The 14445-nt window shown below is 44.7% G+C and overlaps 1 protein-coding gene across 3 annotated transcripts in view; it reads left to right on the forward strand.

The window, feature by feature from the left end:
- Positions 1-13860, forward strand: part of LOC147634456 (coiled-coil protein) — a 41013-nt gene extending 27153 nt beyond the window's left edge. For 2 of the 3 annotated variants that reach the window (XM_086803525.1, XM_086803526.1), the window contains exons 4-6: positions 57-215; positions 446-538; positions 12634-13322. In XM_086803525.1, the coding sequence (XP_086659651.1) occupies positions 57-215; positions 446-538; positions 12634-12839 (458 nt within the window). In that variant the 3' untranslated portion in view covers positions 12840-13322. Of the gene's footprint in view, positions 1-56; positions 216-445; positions 539-12633; positions 13323-13609 lie in introns of those variants that run through there. The other variant, XM_086803527.1, reaches the window with a different exon arrangement.
- Positions 13861-14445: the final 585 nt, after the last annotated feature.

Consider the following 14445-nt stretch of genomic DNA (forward strand, 5'->3'; position numbering starts at 1 on the left):
ATACTATTTTTTTTCTGAGAGGTGGTTGATCCTTCATAGTACTGTTCATATTGCAGTGGCCTGTGGAGTTAGGCATGTGCTTGTGGTTACTTTCCCTCCCAAGGTTACCACTAAAGATTTAGAAGACCTTTTTGAACCTTTTGCCTCGCATGGAGTTGCTATACGCTGGGTGAATGACACCACTGCTTTGGCAGTCTTTCGGAATCCTGACATGGGTAAGTTCAATCTGTGATGGTATTTGTGCTTTATTTTTTCTAGAGTTGTTGAGGCTTAAGTCTCAATCAAATTTGTGATAGTATTTTGTGAGGCAAGGCTAAAGTAGATACAGTACTATGGGAAGTTCTTTACATGGGGGGAGGTTTTAAAAACTGTAGAAGGAAAGATTTTAATGCAAGTGATCAGTCTTGAGTAGACTGTTTTTAAAGCTTTTCTATGACATATGCAGCTAAAGAGGCTCTGCGATGTACCAAGAATCCTCATTTCAAAGTCCAGGAGCTAAGTGATGACAGCGGTTTAGTTGACCTGGTCAATGAAGGAGGTATGGATTTTTACTCTCAAGTCTTAATAGACAGGCCCTGTAGGAGTTCGTACTTAAGCAATTTGGGAGCAAGGATTGTCTGATTCTGTTGAATGATTCACAGCTTGTGAACCTTGAATTTTTATTTTTATTTTTCGGATAAGAGACTTCTATTTAGTATGAAAAAAGAAAACAAAATACAAGAGGAATATTTCAAACCAAAATCTCAACCAGTCCGGTACCCTGTGCTGCCAACAAGGCCCCATATGAGTGGGAGTGACATAATCCCACTTTCTCATAATTTGGGCGCACTTTCTCTCCGCAGCCCTTGAACATCCCTGGATTCGGGCCCAAGTGATCATGAGGGTGTGGATGATATCACTCCGAATCCTGCATATGCACTGTGACTCGTAAACCAAATTGCCCTCAATGGCCTAAGTGCATCTAGCCTTCCAAATGTGTTAGGCTGCAGGACTGGCAATAATCTCCCATGCACTGTCAAACCTCTCTGCTGGAGGGACGTATCTTGACTCTGGCATGTCCTGAAGATGGCACTGCCAAGCAATTCCTTGACTGATCATAATGACCAAATCCATGATGTTCCCCTCATACCTGAGCTGTGGACTCAACTATGTCAGCCAAATGATAGCACCAAAAGAAATGTAAGCGTCCTTCGTCATCCTTCCAAGGAGATGTGCTATTGCAGTCCAAATCCTTTGTGCTTTCTTGCACTCCCATACGCAATGGTAAACCATCTCAGAAGCTCCTGCACATCTCGGGCATGCTGGGCTCACAACAATAACCAATCTCCACTGGTTGGTGGCAAGGCCACCAAGAAGAGAAAGCCAAATAAAGGAGGATATCTGTGTCCTCCTATAAGAGTGCCACAACCTGCTCCAAAAATTCCTTTGAATGTCAAGTGTGATACCATAAGCCTCCCAATGAGGTCTAAGAGTAGGGACTCTCTGAATGTGTCCTAGAACAAGACACTCGGCATTCTGCACAATTTAATTAAAGAAAGGCATGCTTTTCATCGGGTTGGTAGCTTCCCTCCACACCCACTCACGGGGGTGAAGCCCTTCCAAGAAGGTCCATGTGATCCAGTGGCTGGGTATGGCAGCATCAATCTGCACAATCCTCTGACTAGTGTCCTTCAAATTCTGTGTAAGCACCCCTCTCGGATCCTCCACATGAGGCTTTTAAGCCTCTTCCAGTCTAGCATTGTGGGGAAGAGAGTCTCCCAGCCAGCCCACTGAATATGCGTGGCTTCCCCAAGAGGTCTATCATACTCATCCAAGTTTTTTGTCATTCCACATAATGGGTTGTTTGTTAGCCTCCTCAGTTGACTGCGGAGGTATATGGACCAAGCACCTCCTCATGCAATCCCAAGCCTGAAGAAGGGATCTAACCAAGGGGGAGGATGGGGGCCGATGCTCTGCCTTCGAGAAGATAAAAGGTGGGCTGTATATCCAGTTCCTAACCGGAGTTCACCTCGTAACCTGCTGCATGAGAAATTCTTTCCATGGCTCAATGCTAGGAAGAAATCTTCTAATCATCATCTTACAAAGCAATGCCTTACTATGTCTATGATGTTCAATCCCCCCTCTTGCTTGGGTAGGATAATGGTTTCCCAAGCAACTCTGGTCTTGGTGTGTACTGTGCCATCTATAATCCCAACCAAAGAAAATTCCGAATGAGGTGACGTAATTGGTCAATCCCCTATGAAGAACCCAACAAGAAGTGATAAACCAAGCAGTGGCCAGCAGCACTTAGTTAACCACCAAGGTTCTAGATGCCAAATCAAGCTTCTTGCTACTCCAATGTTGAAGTTTTCTTTTAATGCTCATGAACACATGCGCAAACTGTTGTGTTGGGGAGATGTCAATGCCAATCTAGCAGCCAAGGTATCTGGCAACACATCCTCTCTCAATCCAAGTGAACCCCACCGAACCCAATCTGCTAGCAGAGAATCACTGATCTGAAATCCAACCGACTTGTGCCAATTAATTGTGGCTCCCACTGCCAAACAAAAAACCTCCAAGGTTGTCAGGAAGGCACAAAGATATGCATGTGAGGCCTCCAAAAACATCGTGGTATCATCTGCTAGCTCCAAGTCCAATAACTCTTCCTCTGTACGTAGAGGCAAACTGAGGCCCGAGACTCCTGGGGTAGCCCGGATGAACCTGCTCATAGCCTCCACTACTATGAGGTATAGTAAGAGAGCTAAGGGGCATCTTTGCCACACCGAGTGGGAAGTCTGAAAATGCTCACCACGTCCCCCACATGCCAAAACTATGCTATGGGCCTCCCTATACATGCATGAAACCCCTCTGATCCAGTCTTGGGAAAACCCCATACGTGCTATTGTGCCTTCCAAGAAGTCCCAATCCACTCTGTCATATGCTTTTTCAAAGTCCAAGCAGGAGGATGGTAAACGGTTGCTGGCTAGATTTAGCTCACTCCACAACAATGTTATCAAATATACTCCTTCCTTGGAGAAACCCATTTTGTGTGTCATGAGTAACCCTTTGGAGAACATGGAACCTCATACTCAATGCCTTAGCTAAGATTTTATGCAAATCTAAGTAAAGTGATGGGCCTCTGCTGCTTGATGTTGGTCTTATCCCCACCTTTTGGGATGAGGTGGATAAGACCATCCGTGAGAAAGGGGGGGGGGATCACGGACATCATACCTGTACGCCACATCACCTATAAAGCAACAATGATCTCATCCCCAATATGGTCCCAAAAGTGTATAAAAAAGGACGGGGAGTGCGGTCAATGGGGGAACCTGTAGGGAGGTTCTGATCGCATGTGTAGGGAGGTTCTGACCGCATGCGGAAGCGGCGGGAAGCCTTCTTGAGACTTTGGAGGCCTAGCCCTTTCCTCACATATAGAGGCGGTGACCCCATTTGGCATTCCAGGCCACTTGTGCCATGCATATGCGTCCCCTATTTGGGCTCCAATCATCCACATAAATCCTATCCAATCATGCCAAGATCGTGCCAAAATACATTCATCCTCGCTTTTGCGGTTATGCCGAGAGTAAGATAAAGAGTCAGGCCACCTCTTGAAGTCATCCTCTATCCAACAGTCCCTGCCATAGAAGGAGAATGCGAATCTTTCCCATGAGGCTCTCTCCAAGGTGTGTTCTACCCTCATGGCCACCCTTTTTATCAGAGGGCTGCTCAACCATGTTGAAATCCCCTCCCAACTATCCAATGATCTGTCTTGGGGAGGAGGTTTGTGATGGTGTCCCAGAAGGCCACTCTCTCACCTCACATTAGGTGCATAAATATTCAAGATGCCCAATTTTGGACCCTCATGCATGACCATAATCCATTGCACCCTAGCAAGTATGATAACACCATATCTAATAACATGAGGCATAAGTGACATTGCAACAGAAATTCATACACCCCCTTTGGTCCCATCTGCCCAAGACCAATAAGTATAGCCAAAAAGGATCTTACCAAGTTTTGCTACATTGGTGCCTATCCAATTTGTGCTCTTGCAACAGGAGCACATCCATAGTTCCACCTATAAGACCAGCATGGAGTTGGTCCTTCATGAGGCGCTTCCCATTGTAGATGGGAAGCCCTCCGAGGCCCTGCAAATTCCACGAGACAATCCTCATGGTAAAGATGTGGTTTTGACCAACCTAAAGAACCACTTAGCCGGTGTCTTTGCCCGCCTCTCATAATGCTTAAGGAGGGGAAATTCACTCTGCACAACCACTGCATACGTGCGCAATACATGAGCAGCTTGCAAGGCATCGTGATCAGATGGCGACATGTCTTGGTGTGCATCTTCATGCTCCTCCATGCCATGTACATCTTGCGTATTGTCCAACCCCAACGGGAGGACTCAATAAAGTCATTCTGGCCTGATGCATCATCCTTTTGCAAAGATGACTCAGCAGCTTCATCACTCTGACATCATTCTGCAATACATTGTGTGTGGGTGATACATGAGTCTGTGTCCGAGCATTCTCACCACAAGGGCGGGTACAAGAGACGACCCCCCACACATGGTGGAACATTGGCCAAGACAGAGCCTTAGGTTGTGTTGCGTGAGAGGGCAGGGCGTGTTTGCGCCGTCTCCTACGACCCCTAGCCCTATTGTAGCATGCAATCGTTTGATTGCGTAACGCGCAACAAAGCCTTCTGTATACTCGAGAGTCTGCGCAATTCCACTTAGAGAGAGAGAGAGAGTAGAAGAGAGGGAGAAAGCAGATAATAGTCGACACAGTATTGGGTCCCAATTTACCCACGAAAGGCCCCTCCCCCCCCTCCAAGCAGGAGTTTTTGCTTATATTTCTTTGGAGAACTTCCAATGAGTATGAATGCTGCCAGACGCAAGGACGATGTAGACCAAATGCAGGCTGATCCAGATGCTGTCCAAGCTCCATTGAATTGCTCTTCAATGACCACTATGCAATCCCAAAACTGAGGGACGCACATGTGCTGGCTGAATGCTGAAGATGCTCTTCGTGGAGGTCTTGGGAATGTTGGAACTGCTTGGGACTGCTGCTGCACTTTGCTGATGATGAATGAATGAATGGGGAATGAACCGCTTGCTTTTATATATTCACAAGCTGCTGGTCAGTTGCAGGAAGCTGTCGGCCTGTTGAATTTGGATAGAATATTCTGTTTAATCAGCATTAAATGCTGTGCAACAGGTTCACACTCCCCCATGTGATATGGCTGACTGTTTGCTGCTGCCCGACCTGAATTGGGTGATATTACTGCTGGCCGACTGCATGAGGGGCACATGTAGGCAGCTGGCTGGGGAATGAACCGCTTGCTTTTATATATTCACAAGCTGCTGGTCAGTTGCAGGAAGCTGTCGGCCTGTTGAATTTGGATAGAATATTCTGTTTAATCAGCATTAAATGCTGTGCAACAGGTTCACACTCCCCCATGTGATATGGCTGACTGTTTGCTGCTGCCCGACCTGAATTGGGTGATATTATTGCTGGCCGACTGCATGAGGGGCACATGTAGGCAGCTGGCTGGCTGCCCAGGCCCTCTTATGGCCAAGGTGCTGCCCTTGGTGGGCTGCCATGCTCATGGGATGGCCTTGGCTGTCTTATAAGCACCTAATGCAACTGAATGTTTGCTAAATGCACGACCTAATGCTAAAGCTGCCTATTACATGCACTATCTGATGAATTCTCCAAGTGGGTAAGAGGAATGACACATGCACACTCTCTATGGCTGTGGAGAGTGACCTACGTAGCTCGTGCCTGACATGTCCTGGACTGGGGCTCACAATGGGGCCACGACATACGACAAAATATTCCTAACAAGGTAAATCCTACTGATGAATGATGCACTGATGTAGGTGAGTGTGTCACATAGCACTCCAGTGCAGGGTGCATGTGGCATTACCTCCTGCTTAGCTTGGTGGCAGGTTAATCGCTACCAAGTAGTCTGCCATTAGTTGGGGGTACTCGGGTAAGAACTCTTCGTCGAGCCATACTGCTTCATGGGTATCTCGGTCTCGAAACTTCGTGTAGAATTGTCTCTGTCTTCGACCGGATCCATGCTTCCACTCGTGGAGGAGAGTCTGTTCAGGCTCAATTACTTCGGCTTCGTCTACCATGTCCGCTTGTTGCTCATTTGTAATATCCTGCAAAGCTGGACCAATGTAGGGCTTCAACCAAGAAACATGAAAAACATTATGCATAGTCCAACTATCTGGAAGCTTAAGCTTCATAGAGACATCGTTTATCTTTTTAATGATAGGAAAGGGTCCGAAGCTGTGAAAGGATAGTTTTGGACAATGTTTGCCCACTTGCTTCAATCTTTGCTTCATAATGCAAAGATATACCAAGTCCCCTTCTTTAAAGCTGACATCTCTTCTTGATTTGTTGGCTTACTTGGTGTATGCTTCCTGTGCTTTGGCAAGGCACTCTTTGGCAGACTCAATGATCTCTGAAAATGTTTCGGTGGTCTTGTTGTCCTCCAAGGAAGGTGATGCGATTCTTGTCAGAAGTGACGAGAAACGACGACCAAACATTGCCTGGTATGGAGTTTGACCAATGCTAGATGAATGAGTGTTGTTGAGGATGGCATGAACCAAAGGAAGGTAATACTCCTACTTTGATTACATGTCATGGCAATACGATTTGAGAACATCAAAAGCCAGCTGATTGTATATTTATGTTTGGCCGTCTGACTATGGATAGAATGCATTGGGCAAATGCAACTTGGTCGCAATGTTATCGAACAATGCTCTCCAAAAATTTGAAGTAAACTTGGGATTCCTGTCTGATGTTATTGTCCTTGGCAAACCTCCGATGGGGTACTGATGTCAGATGAACAGGCGAGCAATGTCTTTGGCTATGGCCCTTTGTTTGCATGGGATCAACATGCAGAATTGGTCCACAATGATCATGCACTGTGTGTTCCGAGATCCAAATGCAGCGGGAAGAGGTCCAACAAAGTCCATAGTACATACTGATATCCTAGAAAGGATCGTGTGGAACTGGCAAAGGTTGAAGTAACCTTGTTCGTTTCATATGAGGTACCTTAACTTTCTAGCATATTTAACATGCGTGGACATACTGATAGGCATTCTGTCTCATCTTTGGCCAATAAAATGATCGCTTAAGTTTCTCCAGTGTAGTGTTGATACCATGATGTCCTCCAATGAGAGAATCATGAGCATCAGTGCTGGCCACTTTTCCCTTAGAATGCATAGTCGGTTCTTGTAAAATAACCAGCCATCATGAATGGTGTAGTGATCCAATTTTGACTGCAGGACTAATCTAAAGTGAGTCCCGAATTCCAACAAATCCTCATATTGTGCCTTTATACTGTCAAGATCTTTTCCCTGTATGTCAAGCACAATGGACTCCTGCAAATTTTGAATTGTGCCTTTTTGACTAAGAGCATCGACAACGGGGTTATTTCAGCCAAGGATTTATTTAATTATACCTCCAAACTTTTGGAAGATCTGACTCCATCTGGCTTGTCTGTCACTCCATTGGGCACTAGGCATGGTTTGTAATCATTTCAGGGCCTAGTGAGCTGTCTTAACTGTGAACTCTCTCCCGTAAAGGAAATGTTTTCAATGTTTAAGCGTTGTCATCACCCTCAATATCTCTTTGTCATACACAGAGTAATTCTTTTTTGCATCATTTAATTTCCGACTATAATAAGCCACTGGGCGCTCTTCTTGATGAAGAACAACTCCTATGGCTAGATTGCTGGCATCAGTGATTACCTTGAAAGGATCATCCCATGAAGCCAATTTGAGAACCGTAGACTCAGAGATCACTATTTTCATTGCATGAAATGCCTTTGCTTTTGCCCATGACAGACACTTTTTGACTGCGCGTCTTCACGCCCTTGAATCGGTGAGAGGTGCTGCAAGGTCAGAGTCCATATGGGTACTATATGCTTGGCAGAGATCCACAAAAGAGTGGATCTCTTGCGGGAACATCCCATTCGAGAATTGCCCTTACCTTTTCAGGATCGAGGCTAATGTCGTTTGAACTAATAACATATCCCAAGGTAATGGATTTCCTCTACCCCAAATTCTCTCTTCTTTGCATTGATGTAGAGCATATTGTCTCGCAAAAGTTGCAAGACCTTTTCGATATCCTCCATATGTTGCTTTGCAGCAGCAAAAAAAAATCAGTATATCATCTAAAAAGATGAACATGCTGAGTATATCGTCTAAAAAGATGAACATACTTTGCTATGAGCTCCACAAATACCCAAGACATCATCTTGTTAAACGTTGCAGGTGCATTGGTGAGACCGAATGGCATTACCTCAAACTCGTAATGGCCACATTTAATCCTGAAGGTTGTTTTTGGAATGTCAGCCGTAAAGATCCGAGCCTGATGAAAGACACTTTTGGGATCTATCGTTGAAAAAAACTTTACAATTTTGAGTCGCTCAAGGATATACTCAATCTTGGGCATTGGGAACCTCTTCTTCATTGTGAGCTTGTTAAGAGCCCTGTAGTCCACCCATAATCGTGCGGACTTGTCTTTCTTCTGCACAAACAAGATAGGTGCAGCAAAGGGCGAGGATGACGGCCGGATAAATCTAGCGTGGAGTAGCTGGGAAAGCTGTTGCTCCAATTCGCTCTCCAGTGTCTTAGAAAGGTGATAGGGGACCTTACTCGGTGGTTCTGTGCCGGGGACCAACTCAAAGCGACGATCCTCAGGACGATTGGGTGGGAGCTACGGTTGAAGATCATCCTTTAGCATGATGTCTTGAAAGTGTGCTAGGAGATCATCTAATTTTAGTTTTAATGGGGTTTCTAACTGAACAACAGATTGCTAGCTACGGACATATATCAATGCACACTCGGTTGCTTTTTTGATAGCTCGTTGGGCCTAGATGTGTGAGATTAGGGGAATACCTAGAATGCTGTTATCCCCGCAAATTAGGGCAGGCTCAAGAAATACCATCAACAATCGTGAAAGTGTCTTGCCTCCAATCAGGAATGGGTGCATACTCCTTAAACCATTGAATGCCGAGAATCATATCACACCCCAAAAGAGGTGAGACAATGAAGTCTCACTGAAATGTGGCCTTTTGAACCATGAATGAGAATTGTTGAGCCTTATGAGAGATGTGTGTGCGAAGACTGGGTGTGAACCCGTCAACGTCCAGATGATGGGTACAAGAGTACAACTCCTCTTTTTAGCCAACTGAGGAGAAATGGCATCCTCAGAGCTGCCCATATCAAAGAGAACAATGAACTATTGTCCCTTTGCTATGCCATAAGCACGAATGAGGGCTTTCTTTTGCTCCTCAACCTCGCCCTCTTGCTTATCGTCAAATACCACTGTGGGTACGGCGTTTAAGGTGGGCAAGCGTTGGATTGCATTGGTGGCATGTGGAAGGTGTAGTTGTAGCTGTTGCAATGGCTATTGTGGAGGCCGAGGCTTTAGCGGCTTGCGCAACCTACCACTTGGTACAATCTTTCTTACCATTCCCCACGGTGTGGGAGAAGAAACATTTGTTCTGCCCCTTACACCGCGTTTGCTCTTTTGGTTGGAGATATCCACTAGTGATGCACTCCTTGGCCTTTTCCTCATGTGTTTTCTTAGGTGCGAAGGTTTTATTCTTCTTGCCTCATGAAGTGCTCTAGGATTCTTTCTTATTATCTTTGCTATTCTGAGCCCCCTTCCCCCCCTAAGATGATGACTGTTGGGTTGTGGATGATTGCTGTTGAGGTTTGGAGCTAGTCTGGGGTTGCTTAGGCTTACCTCCGTTCAGCATCATTTCCTGATTCTGAGCAAGAGTGAGAGCCTTGTCATAAGATTGTGGCTCAAAATTACGTACAGTAAATCTAATGTTAGTATCCAGATCTCTAATGAGTTGTTTCAATTTATCCTCCTCGGATATACCTAACTGATGTGCTGCCGCAATTAGCACGGGTGACCCAGTTTGTAGAACTCATCCTCAAGGTTGGTCATGTACTCTGGAGGGAGAAACCTTTTCTTTAGGTCGGACACAAAGGTGTCCCATACATACTGTGGAGCCCCTATGAACAGGTCTACATGTAGGCTCGACCAATGCTGCCACCAAATGACCGCTTCGCTTGAAAGGTGAGGTGCTGCTAGGTGGACTCGATCTTGTTGATCTAAAAGCTTAGCCAATGGAAAATATGCTACAAATTGATGAATGAATTGTAATACTGCAGCATGATCACACTTACCATCATTCTTACTGAAGCTCGGTTGAGCTCGTATGACGGTGGTGGTTGGGGTGGTGGAGGAACATGCTCCTTGGTTCACTCGTGTAGGGAGAAGAGACAAAACATTCGCCTGCATAGTGGCTATCAATTGCTGATTTTGGAGTTGCATAGCCTCACGATTAAGCCTTTCTCGGGTAGTTTGGTCTACCTGCTTTCGGTCTTCTTCATCTTTGCGTTTAGCGTCCTTGGTCCGTCATTCATCCTCACGGCAAGCTTCTTTGGCTTGCCGTTCTTTGTGCCGTTGTGGTGCCAAAGCATAGCACTAGGGGATTTCCACAACATCAATAGACCAAAGGTACTCTATCGCCTTAAGGTTTTGGATGGCTAGACCAATTTGTGGAAACTTGGAGTTAAGCGTGCATTGGCGTAAACACAACCCGAATGGGTGAATCCCCCCCCCCCCCCCCCCCCCCCGCGCCCAAACACACACACACACACACTCAATTCCAAACATGGTATAAGAGCCATGGGTCGAAGTGTAACCTCTGAGCCACTAGAGAAGCCAAGTTGAGCCTTTGAAAACATGAACAAACTCAACCTATGAGCTAAGAAAAAGTGGACAAGTTGGCACCAAGAGGGGGTGTTGAGAAAAGTGGTGCCAAACCGTAGCACTAGGAGATTTCCACAAAATGGATAGGCCTTAGGTCCTTTATCGCCTGAAGGTTTTGGGGCCTGGATGGCTAGACCAATTTGTGGAAACCTCAAGTTAAGAGTGTGTTGGCGTGAACATAATTGGGATGGGTGACCTACCGGGCCTTGGTCCCCCACCCAATTTCCAACACCTTGACGTAGAAAAGAATGAATGAGTGGGTAGACAGTCTCACGCATGCATAATGGCATGCTAAATTTGAGCACATCTAAAGAAAGACTTTTTCTTTTTTGGAAAAAGCACTAATTTGCTTCTCTTTTTTTTTTTTTTTAAAGCACTACATTTTACTGTTTAGCAACCCTGACCCGTAGAGAAGAATTTATCGTTGACTTGGAAGACCAGAGAGCCTCTTTTGGTTGATTTTGCCGAAGTGATCTTGAGTTGTTAGATGAACACTTGAGAGGCATGTTTTGGTATTTATTCCGTGACCCATGTGTTGCAGATTAGGAACCCACATCTATTGTGGGGACCCTAGTGATTGTAGGCTATCTGGAGTGTACTAGGAGAGGATGTGAAGGATTGATAGCATGACTTGGATGGTGCTATGCACTCACTTTATTTTATTTTACCAGCAGATTTGTCATGATCGATAGCTCCTTCGTGCATCTAGGAATAACATCGGTTAGTCTTGGATAAATAGATGCCAAGCAAGAAGCCTCGATAAAGGAATTTCGTTAGGGCAATTGCTTTGATTGCAATCCATGTGTGTCATAGCCGAGTGCTAGCAACTAGATTTGTGACTACTTGTCTTTCATGTAGGATCGTTGATCTTGCCGACTCATAGGTAGTGTCCACATGCTCATAACAAGTACACACATATAGAGGGTGTTCACACCTAAGAAGGCATTTCCACCTACTACACTCCAAATATCCAACTGCCATCTGGTGGATACAAGATTGTGTGATGAACAATCGTCAAACGTAAACAAAGTGGATTGCTTTTGAAGCTGCTTCCATGCTTTGAAGAGTTATGTACTTAGCTCCATTTTCCTTCAACCTCAGATTCTGCATTTACAGTCGCTTTACTCTCTCTCTCTCTCTCTCTCTCTCTCTCACTGGCCAACGGACTCTTTGCATAATATGGTTACAAGGTGACCCCATTCCTTTCTCTCTTTCTTCCAAAGTTCAGAAGGAAAGAAATTGTTGATAGAAGTCGCGTTTGAAATGCGCGCAAGTTGTGGCTGCTTTTCCTTGACATTTACCAGTAGAGCATGAGGGGGTTTGAGAAGAGGGTAGTCCTCTTGTCTTGCTTCAGTAACGGAGGGTTTAGCAAAGCTTGGCTTCCCCGTCATCAATAGAGCATGCTGAGATGCATCCCAAGGAAGCTATGAATGCAACTTACAGCTAGATCCTTTCATATGAAGCTAGGTTCGAGGTTCTATTCTTCTTTATAGATTCACCATAATCCATTGCAGCTGGCTGTGCTGCACAGCACTTCCAGTCAGCTAGGGACATAAAGGACAATGTATATCAAACCATGTTATTCAGGCTTAACTCGATCTGAGAAATTAAATTTGTTTGTGTGGTATGTTTAAGGGAAAGTATCTTGAAGAGAGCTTGGAGGAGTTATTTTACCTGCTGAAAGGCAGGCACTTTTTTTTGAAAACTCATTATCAAGTTATTAAAACACCCCTAATGAAAGGCAGGAAGAGAGAGATCTGAGGGGTGCATGATCTTTAGTGTAGAGCTGGATATGTTGAACAGTAATTAAGAAAGGCTGCTATGACATACTTGACAGATCTTCAACCTCCAGTTCCACGGCCTGCAACCTCTTCACAAGCAGCACACAGAATGATAATGGGTGCACTTCGAAGGCAGGGGATCAACAATAAAGCTGTGTCAAAGAGCAGCTTCCAAAATTCCCAGAAACAAGAGTTAGAGAGGAAGCAACGGCTCCTCACACGGCAGAAACTGAGGGATGAAGCATGGGGGTCTGATGGCTAAGAGTGGCGAAGGTTTGTGTGTTCTTTTACCCAGGAATCATGCAACATGAGAGGGAGAGGTTTTAGCATAGTTTATACTCATCACACAAGGCAAGCAGTCCCTGTGTTTAAAGCAAGCTGCCAACTAGGTTGGGCTGGTTTTGGCACTTAGCCACTTGAAGCAGTCAGTTTTATCATTCTGTATAGAAATTGGTGAGGAATGGCCATTCAAGAAAGAGATTGTACTGCAGGGTTTACTCTTGTAGGTGCAGCTGGGTATCCTATCATACTTTCTTTCCTTGCTAAATGCTTTAGTTTTTGGGGGTTTCATGCATTATTTCAGAACATTTTAGTCACCAGTCCAATACCTCAATTTAGGTTTTCTTGTTATCTTATTCATGGTGTTTACAAAATCTATATTGCACATGTGGATAAACACCTTAAACTTGAGATACCAGGTCTGCAAATTGAATTTATCTTAATAATACTTGTATTGATCAAAATCCGAAACGGAGAGGTTTGATCCTGTCTTGAATCTTCTTTTTGTTGTAGACTTAATAGCAAGGCAAGGCTGAAAAGTATGGTCTTTTAAGATGAAAATTGGCTTGCCAAGTGTGGGAGAACCACTAAAGTGCATGCGTGTGTGCGTGAGAGAGAGAGAGAGAGAGAGAGAGAGAGGTATTAACGTCGGTAGAGAGAGATTGAAATCAAAAGCTTCTTTGAACATTTAATTAGAGTTTTGAAACTTGATAAATGAACTGACAACTACATAGTTCTGGGAAATGCTTGCAGCGGGATCTTTGGGTTCTCCTGTTTTTCCCAGTAATGCATGGCGTAACCCCCCGATTTTAGGGCAATCTTAGTGTTCCTTCTTCTCACCGATCTTCTTACCCTATTCTCTGATCATATGCTCTCCGGATTCCATGTGCTTCTTCTCTCCCGCTGGCTGCTCTTTCTTGTTCATCACTCTTACTGGTGACAATGACACACGTGCTCTTGTTCGTGAATGAACGAACGGTTTTTATTTATTTATGTTCCTTCTAGTCATGCATAGCTATCATGGGGTGGAGTGTTTTGATGATTGGATCTCATCATTTTCGGTGGAGTTCCTCGAGTGTACACAGATCCATCCCATCGTTGTATTATAAGGTTATATGGGTTTCCTTTAAGTAATGAATTTTGCCCAATAATGCTTTCGAAAAGATGCGAATGGTTGATTTTACCTTCTACCCATTATTATTATTATTATTGATTATTATCCTATCCGGCAGGAATCTTGGCGCATGTTTTCTCTATATATTAACATGATGGACCATTCATATCCCCACCATACCATAGCATTACTTCTTTGAATAGACTTCCTAGGACCTCAGGTTCTCGTAGGCTTTTTAACCACTTTCTCCACTCGAGTTGTTTCTCGCATGCATGTGGTAGATACGTTATCAGCAACAAACCACATCTCTTAGCGTTTTAATCTTGGTTTACTACTTATGCATATATGCATAGCCACAAGTCATAATTACTCTTTCCACTATGGTTAGTGACCACGATTTGATGGAAGACTTCTGTGTGGCACGTCTACGAAGTATCAAAAGTAGCGGTTCTAGTAGCATCAACTCATCCTCTTG

Source organism: Cibotium barometz, chromosome 10 (genome assembly GCF_041138505.1).
Source record: "Cibotium barometz isolate CiBa-2024 chromosome 10, ASM4113850v1, whole genome shotgun sequence".
NCBI lineage: Eukaryota > Viridiplantae > Streptophyta > Polypodiopsida > Cyatheales > Cibotiaceae > Cibotium > Cibotium barometz.